The 19,916-nt window shown below is 39.8% G+C and overlaps 1 protein-coding gene across 3 annotated transcripts in view; it reads left to right on the top strand.

The window, feature by feature from the left end:
• dlgap1a (discs, large homolog-associated protein 1a) overlaps positions 1-14,787 on the top strand; it is a gene marked incomplete at both ends in the record, with an annotated part of 69,039 nt that extends 54,252 nt beyond the window's left edge. For all 3 annotated transcript variants that reach the window (XM_079818390.1, XM_079818389.1, XM_079818388.1), the window contains 6 exons: positions 4,109-4,512; positions 4,636-4,715; positions 8,979-9,397; positions 9,876-9,967; positions 13,841-13,993; positions 14,572-14,787. In XM_079818390.1, the coding sequence (XP_079674516.1) occupies positions 4,109-4,512; positions 4,636-4,715; positions 8,979-9,397; positions 9,876-9,967; positions 13,841-13,993; positions 14,572-14,787 (1,364 nt within the window). The remainder of the gene's footprint in view (positions 1-4,108; positions 4,513-4,635; positions 4,716-8,978; positions 9,398-9,875; positions 9,968-13,840; positions 13,994-14,571) is intronic.
• Positions 14,788-19,916: the final 5,129 nt, after the last annotated feature.

Here is a 19,916-nt window from a genome sequence, read left to right as displayed (position 1 = left end):
AAAGGGTCTATTGTTTTGTCATAATTTGACTTTGTCTCATAATTATGACTTTGTATGTGTTAAATGTTTTTTTTTTTTAATGTGGCAAAAAATGAGCTTCCATAGGAACTTGTTTCAATGCATATAAATGAGTGTTAAGGGCTGGTGTCATAGCCTGTGTTATTCAGCATGACTGGTATAAACATGAATAACTTACACAAAAGATAATGATGTTTTTATATTGTATCTTGGCTGTTTTTTAACCATCGTGTCTCTCATCTGTAAGATCCCATTTCAGGCCATTTAATAGCTTGAAAAATATTTAACATTGAGATTAAGTGTCATCACATTGATATGTTATTCCTTTCTCTCTCGTGAGAATTAATTATAAATAATAACATGATTCAAATGTCTTCTAAAAATTTGACACATGTTTGGGGTCAGATATGCAAAACATGAATAAATAAATACAAGCATGAAGTTTTAGCTCGTGTGTCTGCATGCGTGCGTTGTAGTTGATACCCTTTTGAGTTATTTGGTTTTATGGTATTTTATGTTTATTATTATACTTTTATAATTTATCATTTATATTTTTTTTACATAATTTTATGTTTTATATTTAGGACGTAAAACAGTCACTCTCAAAACAAACTGGTGGTTAATACAATGGCAAAATATGACAAATCAATGCCATGCTTTTTGAGAAAAGAAAAGTCACTGAATATATTGGGAGAGAAAAAACAAAGAGTAGGAGAAAGAGGAAGTGAAATCAGACAGGACATTAACAGCTGGTCTCTGTCTCACTCTAGCCTGCCCTCTTGTGGTTGGTTTGGGAACAAAATAAGGAAAATATAAGCCTTGCTCACAAAGACTCTCTCACTGTTTATCTCACAACACACACCTCTATCTGCAGCTTCATGTTTAGCCTGGGTTGTGAGGGGTGTTTCTCTCTTTGAAGTCGAGTGCTGGAGGAAATGAGTCAATGCTCCACCAGCACCGTGTCAAGCAGTAGCACTTCAACATTACACTTTCAATGTCAACAGATGGCACACTGATATAACAGGATTCATCCATAAGTATGTTAATAAGTGAATATTCAATCACACTCTCTATCAGAAGCTTTTAAGGATTAAAATTAAAATCCTATATTTCACCATGATGGCCCCTGCTGGTCACATAATATTGTGAAAAGATCATAAACGTGCATATTTTACACCAATATGTTAATAATATATAAACATATGATTTTAAATTGTATTTTTATATTACTGTTTTTACTCTCTTGGTTTAAAATTATTACTGTATTTATTTTTTATCTGTGAAGACTGTAAGTCAGAATATTGCAGGTCTGACAGTACAGACCACATGACAGGGGTCTATCCCGGAGCTCAGTGATAATCAATCAGCTCACACGTCTATACACTGGAAACATCCAGAATTTGCCGTTCCATCTCGGGCCCCATCTGTTGATGGATTGCAGACCGTATCTATGTGGCAGCTGAGCTTGACATGAAATGGTTTACGAGACAAATCCTATGCAGAACCGGGGTTTGTGAAAGGACTTCTTACTGCCAGATTCAAGGTTGTGGCAAAGGCAAAAGATTAGCTCACAGAGTCATGTTGGAAGCGTGGTCTTATCTCTTGTTCCCCATGACTCCAGCAAAACATTCCTGGCCTCTTTAATGTGCTTAGCTGTGTGTGTTGCAGAAGACTTAAAACCCGCCAGCATAACGGTGGGCGGCATTGACTTTTCATTCAAGTAATGGCAACTTACAGCAAGATATGCATTCATAATATGTAAGATGTTTACACAGAGATCCACAACACTGGTTTTAGATTCAGATGATTTGCTTTCGTCACATCCATAATTCTCTGGTTTAGATATAAGATTATCTTGCTGTTGCTACTTTGAATTACTCATGCACACACTTACAATACAGTTCAAAGTTCAGTACAGTACAGTACAGTTCAGTTTTTTTTTCAAGAAATCCATTTTTTATTCAGCAACAATGCATTACATTGATAAAAAGTAAAGAATTAAAATTATTACATATAATAAACCATATTTCAAAAATGCTGTTTTTTTTAAAGGGTTAGTTCACCCAAAAATGAAAATTCTGTCATTAATTACTCACCCTTATGTCGTTCGACACCCGTAAGACCTCAATTGGCATTCAGTACATTAATACTCCCAAGACCCAGAAAAGGCACTTAAAACGTCGTTACAAAGTCCATCTCACAAAAGTGACTCTACAATCATTTTACGATGCGACGACAATAGTTTTTGTGCGCAAAAAAAATCAAAATAACACCTTTATCCAACTTGTTATTGCCTTCCGTTTGTGCCTCCACGACGCATGCGTGAGAATATGACGCAGATCCGGCGTTCGGACACATGACCCAGAAGCGATTTGTTTACAAGCAGAGGAAGACGCGCGTGTCTAAGCTGTTGAATTCTACATTGATCGTGCTTTAGGTCTCGGCGTAGTTCTCAAAATGGGACTAAAGTGTGCATTTCATGGATTCCCGAACCCCGGCGCTACGTCATATTCTCGCGCATGCGTCGTGGAGGCACACACGGAAGGCAATAACAAGTTGGATAAAGATGTTATTTCGATTTTTTTTTGCGCACAAAAACTATTGTGGTCGCATCGTAAAATGATTGTAGAGTCACTGTGGTGAGATGGACTTTGTAACAACGTTTTAAGTGCCTTTTATGGGTCTTGGGAGTGTAAATGTACTGAATGCCAATGGAGGCCTAACTGAAGCCTTTCTCAGCCATCAGCTTTCAACAAAAATATCTTCATTTGTGTTCCGAAAATGAACGGAGGTCTTACGGGTGTCGAACGACATGAGGGCGAGTAATTAATGACAGAATTTTCATTTTTGGGTGAACTAACCCTTTAAGCACCACAACTGTTTTCAACTAGACTGGGTAAACCCAGTAGCCTGACGTGGTCATACTCAATTCTAGTCTGATACTACTCTGTTGGGCTGTGATTATGGGGCGTATTTCAACCGAACCAGGAAAGACCTCAATTGGATAGACCTACAACCAATCAGAGCAACGGAGCGACGCATAACGTTAGTTGTCAAATGTCAACAGAACTCAACTGCACTGTGTTGCCAAGTCCGCGGGTTGAAGCGACCCCAATTATGTGATATACAGACCCAGGAATGCGAATTTTAGCTGCCAGCCCTGCCAAAATAACACATATTTTACCCCCCAAATGCAATTTTTTTCCGGAGAAACCACCTCAAGTCCAGACCGAACTGCCCGAGTTAAAATGTTGTGGGCGGGGCTATAAACCCAGCCTGATCTGCCCGGCGATTTGATTGCGCCCTGTAACTCAGTCTGGAAACCTGTACATTAATTTCTACTGCTTCTGTTACACTTTTGCGGGAACCAATCACAGACTGGCTTATCCACCTGGCGCGCTATTGGCGGGTTTAACACGATGATGGATAGAGAGCGATGGTTTGTTGCCCGTTCATCACGCCTCTTGTGGTCTGATTGGTTGAAGGACTATCCAATTGCGTACATTTAAATTATGCTCGTTGATCACGCCTCTTGTGCAGTAGAAAATACAGAGCAGACTCCCCACACTAATGTTCAATCTTAAACTGAGCTTGGTCTGGTGATAGCCAGACAAGTTTTCAACATTAATAATAAGAAATGAACACCAAATCAGCATATTAGAGTGATTTTTGAATGATAATGTGATGCTAAAAATTCAGCTTTGCATCACAGGAAAAAATATATACTTTTAAAATATATTGAATTAGAAATCAGTAATTTTAAATTGTAATAATATTTCACAATATTACTGTTTTTCTGTATTTATGGTAAAATAATGCAGCCTTGGTGAGCATAAGAGACGTCTTTCAAAAACATTTTTTTTTAAACTTTCAAACAGTAGTGAATTTTTTGGAGACAGTCATGGTGAATTGGTATTATGTGTCCTGACTCTTAATATAAAACCCTGTTTTTTTCCCTGCAAGGGCTTCAAAGTGCCTCATAGCTGTTTCAATCCTTAACTCAACCATTTACATCCTACAAGTCTGTATTGCATCAGTTTTCTAAGTCATAAAGCATCTGCGAAATGAATGTGTAATTTTCTGTCTACAGTATCGTCATGTATCACCACCTACAAGAAGACTCCTCCTCCGGTACCTCCCCGCACCTCCACCAAGCCCTTCATCTCCATCACGGCCCAGAGCAGCACTGAGTCTGCGCAGGACGCTTACATGGACGGCCCCGGTACGCGGGGTGAGCCAGTCCTCCACTCCGGCCTGAGCAATTCCACCGAGAGCATTGACAGCATGAAAGCGCTGACGGCAGCCATCGAGGCGGCCAACGCTCAGATCCACGGCCCTGTCAGTCAGCACGTCAGCAACAGCACCATCACCATCAGCACTACCCCGTCCTCTCCACTGCCCATGCCTGTTCCTGTTCCCATACCCATACCAGCCCTGGAAGACATCCGCAGGGATGTGCTCAGGAAGAGCAGGTGCCTTTCTATTGGCATCCAGGTGAGTGAGAAAATATTCAGCATTGTTTTCATGGTTTCATCAGGCTATTAGAACAGCATTTAGTAGATGATTCTTCAAATGAGTGTGGAGGTGGCTGGTTTACTATGTAATGCGTTTAAACAGGTGGATGGCCCTGAGGACCAGGAACTAGAGGACCCGTCCAAGTTCCAGTCAGTGGGGATTCAGGTTGAAGAAGAGCATGGGTAAGTCTATGGCCGCATTTACACTGCAGGTCTTGATGCCCTGTAGCCTACATCCGACTTTTAACATAATCTTTTAAAAGTGTCCCATATCTGATATCTGCATTTACACTATACATTATACACAAATAAGCAAGTTAATTTGTGCCCATGATAAAAACGAGTAAACAAATTAGTAAAAGGTGGCGTCGCTTTATTAAAATGAGAGAACAAATTCTTAATTTGTGTTACCATCATAAACATTTGAGGATGCCCCTGATATTCAAATCAGTATGGATTTTTTTAATTATCAAATAATCTATTGTTTCCAAATCACTTCCGTCTTTAATGTTGGGTTAAACCATTGACATTATGGGTAATTAAGTTGATTTAGGCTGCATCAAAAGTATTCCATTCACCTTTATGTATAATCACCTGATCTTTGTGTCCTTTAGTGCAGTGGTTTTCAAACTTTTTTTAATAGCGACCCTCTTTCTTTTCTTTTTTATTGTCGTGACCCATATACTATAGGCCTACAACTATTTACATCCAAACAAGTCAAGCCAAGCGTAAGAATACTTGTATACAATGGGCCATTTGACTGTATTCTCCATTAAACCGCTAGATGGCACAAAAATTCAGCTCAGCACTTTTCCACACAACCGCTTTTGATCCTTGACACGCTTGCAACGCAAAGTTGATTCTGCACTAATTTGATCTTGCTGGGATGCTAATTAACTTGTTAACCAGCTATTTTAACCAATTAATCGTTATATACGTTTATGTTATGTTCATATATATATGTTTTTGAGACGTATAAGTCGCATTTGATTGCATTCAGAAATAATACCGGTAAAATGTTATGATGTAGCCTATTACAAACATTATAAACACTACAAACACAGCTATAGGCTGTTTTAGTTCCCCTCACTCCACAACAAATCCTTTAAATTTAACGGCATTCAGAAACAGATCAAGAATTAAAAAATATAAGTAGGCTATCTATAAACAAGCCAAAACGAAATCATTTAATGAGAAACTGAAAGTAACCAGCGTTAGGCTCACGTAGCCTATAACTCTCTCATTCAAATCCAAATATTTCCATATTCGCAATGTATTTGGATGCTAAACCATTATTTATTATAGGCTTTGTACTTCACTCGCGTCCCAATATTGATGGAAAAATTCATTATCTTCACATGCGCAAAAATGAGCTTGAAACACCACAGTGGCGGAATCGCACAAATTGTACTACTGACTATTTAAACTGAGCTGTGTAACTTTTTATACATTACGTTGACTATTTTATGTTTATAATGAACAGGCTGCGATATAATTTTGCCATGCTGGAATATGTTGAGTGTGCCCGTGAGGCGCCGGCGCGATCGAACAGAGGAAACATAAATGTAATTTTGGTCATTACAGATAATAAGAGTAGGACAAATTGCAAAGTGTTTACTTACATTTGTGCTATTGTAAAATAAAGAAAACAAGATGCGCTTTCTGTTGTCTTTCCTTTCCACAAAAATGAACCAAACTCAGCAGCACACTGCCACAGTTTTTTGTAAATCTGTTAATCATTTAAGTCAAATATATTTTACGTATTTATTCCTTTTATATAGGCCTATAAACTATGATATATTTTTTTTTCATGTAACTCCATTTTCCTTAAATCATCCTGGCTCTAGTGCTCCATTTCCTCTCAGATAATGTACTGTTTCTAAAATATGTCTGATCCATGTGTATTTTATCAAATTGCTTCAATCTAAAGATTAGTGTAGTGGTTTGAAGTGAGTATTGTTGCATTCTGATTTCTGAAAGTATTGTTTATCCCCTTCAGCTGTTATACTGCACACTGCATATGGTGAAAGAGTGCATTAAAGTGAAGGATTAAGAAACTCTGTATTAGGGAGACACTTTCACTTTATTAAACGTATTGAGCAGGGACAGGATTATCCCTGAGCGCTAAAGCTGGCACACCATGGCTTCTCTCAAAACTGCCTAGCTAGACAGTATTTTAGGCATTATAGATGTGCTCTTGGTGTTGTAAATTGTAGACAACAGTTAATGCTGCATCCCAAAACACCAAATTTTGGCCTAAATTTGAAGTACTACTACATGTTTCTTTCGATAAGGCAGGCCCTCAATTTATTGTGACAAGCTCAGCAAAACAATTTCATTAGCGTGGCGGAACAAAGCTAAAGGAAAGTGTAAATGTTTATGATGTCATTACTGAAAAGTGTTGACAGGAAAACGGCTTTAAAAGATGCATTATTTTATCCAATTTTCATGTTTGCTACATCATTTGATTAAATTATCACTTGCTGTGTGCTTTAAAACAGTCTCTTTTGCAAATCACTTGAGTGGTGCTATTTGTCTGCCAAATAAATAGCTGTTAATGTTTGCACCTGCAAAGAGCATCTCAAACCAGTTACGAATGTGGTACAAATGCTATCTCCGTACACAGTAGCTCGTGTAGGCAGTAGGCATGTTATGTTTTGAGACAACCTTTGACTATTGCTGATGAGTCAATGACATATTAGGCCATGACGAAAAAATAAAAGAATAAAATAAAAAAATATATACACTCACCTAAAGGATTATTAGGAACACCTGTTCAATTTCTCATTAATGCAATTATCTAATCAACCAATCACATGGCAGTTGCTTCAATGCATTTAGGGGTGTGGTCCTGGTCAAGACAATCTCCTGAACTCCAAACTGAATGTCAGAATGGGAAAGAAAGGTGATTTAAGCAATTTTTGAGCGTGGCATGGTTGTTGGTGCCAGACGGGCCGGTCTGAGTATTTCACAATCTGCTCAGTTACTGGGATTTTCACCCACAACCATTTCTAGGGATTACAAAGAATGGTGTGAAAAGGGAAAAACATCCAGTATGCGGCAGTCCTGTGGGCGAAAATGCCTTGTTGATGCTAGAGGTCAGAGGAGAATGGGCCGACTGATTCAAGCTGATAGAAGAGCAACTTTGACTGAAATAACCACTCGTTACAACCGAGGTATGCAGCAAAGCATTTGTGAAGCAACAACACGCACAACCTTGAGGCGGATGGGCTACAACAGCAGAAGACCCCACCGGGTACCACTCATCTCCACTACAAATAGGAAAAAGAGGCTACAATTTGCACAAGCTCACCAAAATTGGACATTTGAAGACTGGAAAAATGTTGCCTGGTCTGATGAGTCTCGATTTCTGTTGAGACATTCAGATGGTAGAGTCAGAATTTGGCGTAAACAGAATGAGAACATTGATGCATCATGCCTTGTTACCACTGTGCAGGCTGGTGGTGGTGGTGTAATGGTGTGGGGGATGTTTTCTTGGCACACTTTTGGCCCCTTAGTGCCAATTGGGCATCGTTTAAATGCCACGGCCTACCTGAGCATTGTTTCTGACCATGTCCATCCCTTTATGACCACCATGTCCCCATCCTCTGATGGCTACTTCCAGCAGGATAATGCACCATGTCACAAAGCTCGAATCATTTCAAATTGGTTTCTTGAACATGACAATGAGTTCACTGGACTAAAATGGCCCCCACAGTCACCAGATCTCAACCCAATAGAGCATCTTTGGGATGTGGTGGAACGGGAGCTTCGTGCCCTGGATGTGCATCCCACAAATCTCAATCAACTGCAAGATGCTGTCCTAACAATATGGGCCAACATTTCTAAAGAATGCTTTCAGCACCTTGTTGAATCAATGCCACGTAGAATTAAGGCAGTTCTGAAGGCGAAAGGGGGTCAAACACAGTATTAGTATGGTGTTCCTAATAATCCTTTAGGTAAATATATATATATATATATAATTTTTTTTTTTTTTCAAGCTAAAATGTATCTCGTCTTTTTTAACAAATACAAATAGCATGAATTCTTATTATTTAAATATATTACTATGTTTTTGAGGAGTCACACCAAGTGACATTTTACATCTGAGAGACATTCACATGAGGGGTCATTTCACATTATTTCCTGTTTTGTTCTGCATGTTGGTTACACCACATGACTTAGATTTTGCAGAGAGGTTTTCAAATCTTAATGAACAATGTAGTTATAAACAATATAATAAATTATGAAGATAAGGCTTTTATCCTCATTATGATATTGGGACAGTTGTATCACCCTGACATTTTTTTAAATGTTATGCCCCCCAAACAATTACCAAAAGTAATATTAAAACAGAAATTAACTCCATTTTCATCATAGAAGAGTGTGTAGTCACTGTATGTACTGGTATGAATTGTCTTTTTCTTTCTTTGCTCTGTGCCTCAGTCACCGGCGGTTCACTCGCTCTAACAGTGTGACGGCAGCAGTGCAGGCTGATCTGGACACTCCGGACTACACACCAGCTGACTCTCCTGTCACAGATTTCCCCTCTTCGGGCTGCTTGTCACGGCAGTACTCGCGTGATGCCGCCACCTCCACCGTCAGCATCCAGGGCTCAGGGAATCACTACCACGCCTGCACCTCAGACGACTATGAGGACGTTGGGTTTGATCCCTCCATCCTGCCTCCACCTGACCCCTGGATTGATAGCGTAACAGAAGATCCCCTGGAAGTCGTGGGCCGCTCGGTGTGCCAGCGTGACGGCCGCTGGTTCCTCAAGCTGCTGCAAGCAGAGACGGAGCGCATGGAGGGCTGGTGCAGGCAGATGGAGCACGATGAGAAGGAAAACAAGCTACCTGATGACGGTGAGTGGCTGATTTTACCCATAATGGAGTCTCATATAAATATATTCTAGTAGGTCAACCATCTTTAAAGAAAGTACATTATTCTGGTTAGTTTTTTGTGCTCAGTAGTCATGCTTGCACTAATAATAATAATGCCAATGACTTTTGAAACACTACATGCAAAAGTGCAACAACTGTTTATTGAGATCAGCCCTTCTGCATTGATGTCATCTGCCCCCTGCTGGATAATTCTGGTACTCACACTGTTCGCCTGAAATCTCAGGCATTGTTTTAAGAAATGCTGAGATTGACAACACACCCGACACTTTAGTGTCTCCTAATTATGCTAATCATAATAGCTCTTTTCTTTCAAGCCTGTCAAGTCTCCGAATGAGCAGAATTCCTTGTTTGTGCTTCTCCAGGGTTGTTATTATTATGGTAATTTGATGCTCACCTGTTCGTTTGTGTGTGTGTGTGTGTGTGTGTGTGTGCCGTTCAGTCCTGGGGAAGATCCGCAGTGCAGTAGGAAGTGCACAGCTACTTATGTCCCAGAAATTTCAGCAGTTCAGGGAGCTGTGTGAGGAAAATATGGTGAGTACTAATAGTAATGATGATAATAAACATTTATTTGACAAATGCAACTTACAATACCTTTCAAAAGTTCGAGGTCCTTTATTTTAGCCTTTATTCAGCAAGGATTAGGGGTGTAACGGTACACAAAACTGACGGTTCGGTACGTACCTCGGTTTTGAAGTCATGGTTCGGTACAGGTTCGGTACAGCAGTTTTAAAAAATTGCTTTTTATTTAAAAATGTATGAAATTTTTTTGTCTGACCTTAAATTAATTCAATTATAATAAAAGTTCCTTACGGACAATGCTGTAAATGATATAGGGAGCCCTACTTGCACATTATTACTATAATATTAAAGGTTAACAACAGAGCCCAAACTATGAGCCTATATTCAGCTGATATTCATGTTTAGATATAATAATCAACACTCAAATAACACATTGGGTGCAAACATGTAAACTTCACATAAGGCAGTTTTTGCATTAACTCTTGAATCTAATTATAAAATTAGTTTTTTTCTCCAATTCGTTGTTGAAATATAATCATTACACAGTGGCTGTCATTTTCATGACAGATTTATCTAAACATACATTAAATAATCAAGACATCTCTAAGAGGTTAAGTAGAATTAATAAATAAATAAATAAATAAATATAGGCTAATATTGTGCATATATTTAGTGAAAGAGTTGATTTATCTAGTGAATTAACAGCTGTGGACACTGAATGACTTCGAGGTAAATGATTGTAAGTGACATTTATAAGCTGTTTGACGTCTTTACGCGATTGAAACACTGATTGAGCGATTACACGACATATGATACGTTTCAGTAAGTGTTAATGTATCCTCAACGTACCTTAAGATATTAATTCATGTTTATTCTTCTGGAAGAGATGACCGCGTTCACTCACTCGCGTGCACGCACGCGCCGCGGCCGCTTGAATTGACGCACCTATACAGTGATCAGTCGTCACATTAAAGAGCGTCAAAACGGCATTTATCGTTTGAGTTTCGTGATGAAATGGACTGAATACTTAATATGTTCGGGTGGGAACTAGGATTGAAGTGTGTTCTGCGCTTAAAACAAGCCTACCGTTAACTGTTATAGATTGCATTCGTAACCGTTCGGTACACACGCGCACCGAACCGAGAGCCCTGTACCGAAACGGTTCGGTACGAAAACGTGTACCGTTACACCCCTAGCAAGGATGCATTAAATTGATCATAAGTGACTGTAAAAAAAATTGTAAACGCAACACTTTCGTTTTTGCCACATGAGCTGAACTCAAAGATCAAAGACTTTTTCTATGTACACAAAAGGCCTATTTCTCTCAAATATTGTCCACAAATCTATCTAAATCTGTGTTAGTGAGCACTTCTCCTTTGCCGAGATAATCCATCCACCTCACAGGTGTGGCATATCAAGATGCTGATTAGACAACTTGATTATTGCACAGGTGTTCCTTAGGCTGGCCACAATAAAAGGCCACTCTAAGGCCTCGTCCACACGGAGACGCGTTTAGCTGTATATGTTAAAAAATTGTACCGTATCAGCGCTTCGTCCACACGGATCCGGCGTTTTTGGAGCATGAATCCAATATTTTTTTAAACCGGGTCCCAGAGTGGATAAATCTGAAAACGGCACCCTTGCGTATTCGTGTGTACAGCCAATCCGTATATTTTGGGAAATGGTGATGTCAACACACCACGTCCAGCTCGGGAAAAACTAGAAAGGAATACAACTACAGGCACTGGGCATGCGCACATCAATACTTCATCATTTAATGACTGTATTTGCATTATTGTAAGGGTAGGTTTAGGGTTGGGGTAGGTGTAGGCGTTAATAAAACACATCTGGTAAGTAGCAAATTTATATATTGTTATTTTATTGTGAGATTTTGCCTCACTACATACCATTGCTGTGCCCCTTCTAGCCACAACTCTTCTTCTCCGTTTTTAGTGCACTGAAAAAAATGATTCGTTGAATTTACTAAAAAAATTTATCGTAAGTGGTTGCAATCAATTTATTTTATCTCAATTTAAACAAAAACACATGCAATTCCCATAGAACCAAATCATTTTTTTTTTGTTAAAACCAAAAAACTAAATTTAAATTATTTAAACGAGCACAAATTAATTATGCTTAATTTAATCAATAATTTTTTTCAGTGTGTATTTCTGTGGCAGAATTACAGCGCCACATACTGGCCTGGCATGTATACTGCATCGTTTTGAGTCGGTTAGGGTTATTTTTTCCAAAAAATATATATATTTGGTGCGACCACCATTTGCCTCACGCAGTGCAACACATCTCCTTCCATAGAGGTGATCAGGTTGTTGATTGTGGTCTGTGGGATATCGGTCCACTCCTCTTCAATGGCTGTGCAAAGTTGCTGTATATTGGCAGGAACTGGAACACGCTGTCGCATACGCCGATCCAGAGTGTACGTAGAAAAAGTCTTAGATCTTTCAGTTCAGCTCATGAAAAATGGGGGCAAAAATAAAAGTGTTGCGTTTATAATTTTGTTCAGTGTATTTATAATATTACAAAATATTTTCTATTTCAAATAAATGTTCTTTTGACCTTTCAGTTCATCAAAGAATCCTGAATAAAATGTATGACGGTTTACACAAAAATATTAAGCAGCACAACTGTTTTCAACAGTTTCGAAAGATTTCTGAATGATCATGTGACGCTAATGGCTACTTAAAGGGTTAGTTCACCCAAAAAAGATAATTCTGTCATTAATTACTCACCCTCATGTCGGTCGACACCCATAAGACCTCTGTTCATATTCGGAACACAAATGAAGATATTTTTGTTGAAAGCTGATGGCTGAGAAAGGCTTCAGATAGGCCTCCATTGGCATTCAGTACATTTTCACTCCCAAGACCCATAAAAGGCACTAAAAACGTTGTTACAAAGTCCATCTCACCACAGTGACTCTACAATAATTTTACGATGCGACGACAATAGTTTCAATAGTAAAAAAAAATCAAAATAACACCTTTATCCAACTTGTTCTTGTCTTCCGTGTGTGCCTCCACGACGCATGCGTGAGAATATGACGCAGATCCGGCGTTCGGACACATGACCCAGAAGCGATTTGTTTACAAGCAGAGGAAGACGCGCGTATCTAAGCTGTTGAATTCTACATTGATCGTGCTTTAGGTCTCGGTGTAGTTCTCAAAATCGGGCTAAAGTGTGCATTTCATGGATTCCCGAACCCTGGCGCTACGTCATATTCTCGCGCATGCGTTGTGGAGGCATACACTGAAGACAAGAACAAGTTCGATAAAGGTGTTACTTTGATTTTTTTTGCGCACAAAAACTATTGTCGTTGCATCGTAAAATTATTGTAGAGTCACTGTGGTGAGATGGACTTTGTAACGACGTTTTAAGTGCCTTTTATGGGTCTTGGGAGTGTAAATGTACTGAATGCCAATGGAGGCCTGTCTGAAGCCTTTCTCAGCCATCAGCTTTCAACAAAAATATCTTCATTTGTGTTCCGAAGATGAACGGAGGTCTTACGGGTGTCGAACGACATGAGGGTGAGTAATTAATGACAGAATTTTCATTTTTGGGTGAACTAACCCTTTAAGAGACAGAGGAATAAATATATTTAAATAGAAAAGTGTTATTTTCATTTGTAATAATATTTCTCAATATTACAAATAATGTATTTTTGATTCTTGGTGAACATTAAAGACTTGCCTACCCCAAAATTTTAACAGTAGTTTTTGATCAGCTGTGGTTCTTTGGAAAGGAATGGAACTGCGAATGCCTTTGCACAAGCACAATACCAAGATGAGCACTCCAGCTCCAAAGAAAAACAAATAGCAATATATGATGTTTCCTCTTTGACTTCTGTTACACCTCTTGGCTCAACAGAACCCAAATGCTCACCCGCGGCCAGTGGCTCAAGATCTTGCAGGATTCTGGGACATGCTTCAACTTTCCATTGAGAATATCAGCCTAAAGTTCGATGAGCTTCACCAGCTCAAGGCCAACAACTGGAGACCCCTCGACCCTCCCGAGAGAAAGGTACAACAAACTTGCAGAATTAGTGCAGAGTCGTTGACATATGAAGAATATGAATGCAGACGTGCCAGATGCCTGATCGAAGGGCAACATTGCGTTTTTTTCATTCATGTGCATGATCTGTTGCTTCTGTAGTGTGATATTATGCCTTCAGGGGTGGGCACTGGCAATAACAAACCTGCAAAATCCACAATATTATTGTGAATGATTATTAATTTGCCTCCTAAAGTGTTGCTCTTGCCTCCCTGTGCCTCATGTCGGTCTGTTGGTCTAATGTGACTGTGAATGTTTCTCTCACTCACTCTTAATTTCCTGACATCCTCTTCATGTTTGTTTTGTTTGTTTGTTTGTTTGTTTGACAGTGAGCTGTTTTCAGAAGTCATTCCATCTGGCACGCACCATGGGGGCAGCGGCCCCCAACCTCTCACCCCCGCCGGGCCGTTCTCTTACCGCACGCAGTCGGCCGCGGAGCCGCGGCTGGCCTTAGCACTGTCTGTGTGCAGGTGTGCCATATTGCTGTCTCCGCTCGTCTTTCTCCGCCCGCCGCGGCGGCTAACTGACTGTTTGTCATCCCTGTTCAGGAGAGACGGCTGCCTCCCCCAGTGCCAAAGAAACCTCCGAAAGGCCACCCTCCTCTGGCCAGAGACCGCTCGCTGGAGAGCACCGAGAAGCAGCGTCAAGAGGCGCGCAAGCGCTTGATGGCGGCCAAGCGCGCCGCTTCGGTGCGGCAGAACTCGGCCACAGAGAGCGCAGACAGCATCGAGATCTATATACCTGAGGCCCAGACCAGACTATGAAACTGCCAAACACGAAAACGCACTCACACATGAATTCTGCCATGAGCACAACACGTCACACAGATCTGTGTTTGTCTAATGCTAAGACCACTGTATATTAGGAGAGACATACACCAGCACCATGATAGCACAGTAGTAGTAATCTGACCTTTCATTATTTAAAAAATGACATCCAACATAGATGTACATCATATTTCTATGACCCCAAGACTTAAGTCAGGACATATTTACTTTAGTCAGGACTTATTAACGCCTTATTTAATTTTACGCAAATGAAAACGAGGTTGTAGGTTGTATGGTTAATCTAATTTGCACATGCCATGGTTCCTGTTGTTTTTTGGTCAAGACAACCAAAAAAATATTTTTTTGAGATTCACTGGAGGGACCTTAGTTTTTTTATAGTCTGGTCCTACCAGACTCTCATACATTTCATTTGTACAGAGAGTCTGGCCACTCTCCATTGACAAGCGTTAACTTCCTTGAAGGCGGGTACTCTGTTGAAGTTTAAAACTATTGGATCTGCCCAGAGCCACTCTGGATCTGCCATAACCAATCGCTAACTAACTAGCGCACGACATCAACGTCATCGTTCTCAGCCACTCTCTCTGTTCGCTGATTGGACCAGTTAAAATTTGACTGGAGAAAACCAGAGAATATACCGCAATCCCAGATGACGTACTGAAGGAAAATGAAAATTGAGCGGAAATACTTAGGAGGGCAGAGCCAGGCTAAGTTTTTTTACTTGTTTCCAGTTAAAAAATGCACTTAAACCAAGTTTCTTTTTTTCCTTTTTTTTGACAAGCAACACTGCATAAAATATAAATACTTGTTTTCGTAGATTGTATCTTGAATGTACACTACCATTCAAAAGTTTGGGGTCAGTAAGATTTTTGTAATGCTTTTGAAAGAAGTCTGTTATGCTCACCCAGGCTTAATTTATTTAATAAATATAAAGTAAAACCAGTAATATTGTGAAATATAATTACAATAACTGTTTACTATTTTATTATGTTTTAAAATGTAATGTAAATCCTGTGATGGCAAAGCTCCAGTCTTCAGTGTCACATGATCTGTCAGAAATCATTCTAATATGCTGATTTGGTGCTCAAGAAACATTTATCATTATCAGTGTTGACAACAGTTGTGCTGCTAAACATTGTTGTGGAAAAGTTTTTTTTTTTTTCAGGATTCTTTAATGAAATTTCTAATTATTAATTATCTATTTATTTAATAATACATTTTTCCCAGTATTCATTGATGAATAGAAAATTCATATTTATCAGCATTTATTTAAAATACAAATCTATTATAACATAAATATATTTACTTTTGATTAATGTAATATATCCTTGCCAAATAAAAGTATTAATTTATATCAGAGAAAGAAAGTCTTACTGACCCCAAACTTTTTAAGTGTAACACTGGCAGTGGAGTCACACAAAATACACTAGAATCTGAGACGCATTCTCTCAGTCTTTAATGTCTTATACAGTGTTGCTTCTCAAAATGTAACTTGTTTCAAGGATTTCTAAAGGATTTTGTTTTGCAGTGTTTAATTATATACTACTGAATATAACTATTGATTATTAATTTTTTTTTATATTACAGCAGCATTTCTTTACACCACACATATCATCAATAGCTTAACTGTTCCTTTACAGCCTCGCTTTCATTCACGTCAAATTACATACAGTGGGGAGAACAAGTATTTGATACACTGCCGGTTTTGCAGGTTTGCCCACTTACAAAGCATGTAGAAGTCTGTCATTTTTATCATAGGTACTCTTCAACTGAGTGACGGAATCTAAAACAAAAATCCAGAAAATCCCATTGAATGATTTTTAAGTAATTCATTTGCATTTTATTGCATGACATAAGTATTTGATACATCAGAAAAGCAGAACTTAATATTTGCTACAGATCATACATTTCCTGTAGTTCTTGACCAGGTTTGCACACACTGCAGCAGGGATTTTGGCCCACTCCTCCATACAGACCTTCTCCAGATCCTTCAGGTTTCGGGGCTGTCGCTGGACAATACGGACTTTCAGCTCCCTCCAAAGATTTTCTATTGGGTTCAGGTCTGGAGACTGGCTAGGCCAATCCAGGACCTTCAGATGCTTCTTACAGAGCCACTCCTTAGTTGCCCTGGCTGTGTGTTTCGGGTCGTTGTCATACTGGAAGACCCAGCCATGACCCATCTTCAATGCTCTTACTGAGGTTAGGAGGTTGTTGGCCAAGATCTCGCGATATATGGCCCCATCCATCCTCCCCTCAATACGGTGCAGTCGTCCTGTCCCCTTTGCAGAAAAGCGTCCCCAAAGAATGATGTTTCCACCTCCATGCTTCACGGTTGGGATGGTGTTCTTGGGGTTGTACTCATCCTTCTTCTTCCTCCAAACACGGCGAGTGGAGTTTAGACCAAAAAGCTCTATTTTTGTCTCATTAGACCACATGACCTTCTCCCATTCCTCCTCTGCATCATCCAGATGGTCATTGGTAAACTTCAGACGGGCCTGGACATGCGCTGGCTTGAGCAGGGGGACCTTGCGTGCGCTGGAGGATTTTAATCCATGACGGTGTAGTGTGCTACTAATGGTTTTCTTTGAGACTGTGGTTCCAGCTCTCTTCAGCTCATTGACCAGGTCCTGCCGTGTAGTTCTGGGCTGATCCCTCACCTCCCTAATGATCATTGATGCCCCACGAGGTGAGATCTTGCATGGTGCCCCAGACCGAGGGAGATTGACCGTCATCTTGAACTTCTTCTATTTTCTAATAATTGCGCCAACAGTTGTTGCCTTCTCACCAAGCTGCTTGCCTATTGTCCTGTAGCCCATCCCAGCCTTGTGCTGGTCTACAATTTTATCCCTAATGTCCTAATGCTGCGTTCACACCAAATGCGAATAGAAAGTCTGGGACGAGGGATTTCAATGTTAAGTCAAGGGAAAGGCGCGTTGACGTGCGTCTGGAGGTCCCGCGGCGCGAAGGACGCGAATCCGCCTCATTCGCGTGTCCGACGCAAATTTAACGCAAATTGAGCGTCTTGCGCGATACGCGAGTGGTGCTTTTGTGCATTTGTACGTTTGAAGCAAATTCGCATCTGACGCCCGAGTTCAAAAATTTGAACTTTGGTGTCAATTCGCGCCGCGTTAACCAATCAGGAGCCTGCTCGCTGCGGTCACGTGGTAAAGTGACGTGATGAGAAACCCTGCATAATTTAAAAATACTACTATTGTGTCACAAAATGTAGTTTTAAGACTTTTTCAGGTGAGAATGTAGTTGTTTAAAGTTCAAATCTGTGGTTTATTTATAAAGAGAGCGCCTATTTAAAAAAAATAATCTTGTGTTTTTGGAGTTGTGAGATCCAGGCGATCACCAGGCAATCACCGCTCATAACCCCAGCGAGGGCAGCCTTTCCTCGGCTAGTCGTTCTGACGCTTGCCACTGGCTCTGATGTCCTGTAGTGATGCATCTTGTGTAGATCTAACGGACAATCTTTGGTGTCATGAATCTATAATTTGTTGTCTGCCAAATCGTTTTGACTGAGGGCAAAGAGAAGTTTCATAACTTTATATTTTAAGGATATTTAAATATATATGCAGTGAAGATAATGTAGGAGTTGCCTGGACTACATTTGTGTGGCTATTAATGCTAAATATATATTTTTAATGAAAATGAAAAGAGGCAGAGTGATGTTTTATGATCTATTTCTCCTGGAGCGCCTTGAACACGCGTCTATTTCGCTTCAAACGCTCAATTTATACGCGCATCCAATTCGCTGTGGACACGCGAATGGATTCAAAATGTTCCCGTGTCAAACTAGACGTGGTAGACGCGATTTTCACGCTCTATTCGTGTTTGGTGTGAACGCAGCATAACACAGCTCTCTGGTCTTGGCCATTGTGGAGAGGTTGGAGTCTGTTTGATTGAGTGTGTGGACAGGTCTTTTATACAGGTAACGAGTTCAAACATGTGCAGTTAATACAGGTAATGAGTGGAGAACAGGAGGAATTCTTAAAGAAAAACGAACAGGTCTGTGAGAGCCGGAATTCTTACTGGTTGGTAGGTGATCGAATACTTTTGTCATGCAATAAAATACAAATTCATTATTTAAAATCATACAATGTGATTTTCTGGATTTTTGTTTTAGATTCCGTCACTCACAGTTGAAGTGTACCTATGATAAAAATTACAGACTTCTACATGCTTTGTAAGTAGGAAAACCTGCAAAATCGGCAGTGTATCAAATACTTGTTCTCCCCACTGTACGTCAACCCTGATTGAGATGATTCATACAGACATTTGGAGCTCAGCCACTTTATATACTATAATATTTTAGGTTTTTTTAATGCGTGTGTGGTTACATACAGTTTGTTTGTGATCACGTATACACACAGACGTGGTTCCACATGCATAGCCACCTCTCTCAGAGCCATAGGCTGACCTTTGCTCTCCATGTAGATAAACGTGGGCATATACACACATATATACTTTATCATTTAACACAGACTTATGACAAATAATAAACATAAGCCTATTCACTCTGAGTGGAATGGGCTGGGGGTTTGTAATATAATCTGTCTGTACCTTTCCCCTTGAGGGTTGAAGGAAATTTATAGCAGGTTTTATGTTTTACTTCTCCGCAGTCTTTCCCATCTGTCTCTCTCTCTCTCACACACTGTCTTAATCTGATGATCTGAAGAGATGTGATCATAGTGAATTATGTTCCTAGCCATGTGAAGTAGGTAAACCCTCTCTCTGTCTCTCTCAGTCCATCTAGAAACACTATATCCGGATGTCTTTCAGCATTTCTGTTTTTCTCAGAAGAGCAGAACGTTTTGCCTTTTTGTTCTCGCTTCCACCCCTGCCCTTTCTCTTTCTTTTTCTTTTTTTTGTAGTACGATTGGAAAAGGATTACCACACAACAGGGTATTTTAGGCTAAAAGCAATACTCGTATAAAATTCTAATGTTACTACATTATTTGAACTGATTCATTGCTAATGAAAGATGCCTTCACTATTCTGTAGCCATTTCATTCTGATGCTTGCTATTGTGAACTCTTGGCCACTCTTGAACTTATTTTAAAACCTCTTCGGTCATACGTCACGTGGGACATTTAGGCACATTA

This window comes from Gobio gobio (genome assembly GCF_949357685.1).
Source record: "Gobio gobio genome assembly, chromosome: 6".
Taxonomy (NCBI): Eukaryota; Metazoa; Chordata; class Actinopteri; order Cypriniformes; family Gobionidae; genus Gobio; species Gobio gobio.
The sequence above is the reverse complement of the archived record's forward strand: the minus strand, read 5'-3'. Positions and strand labels throughout refer to the sequence as shown.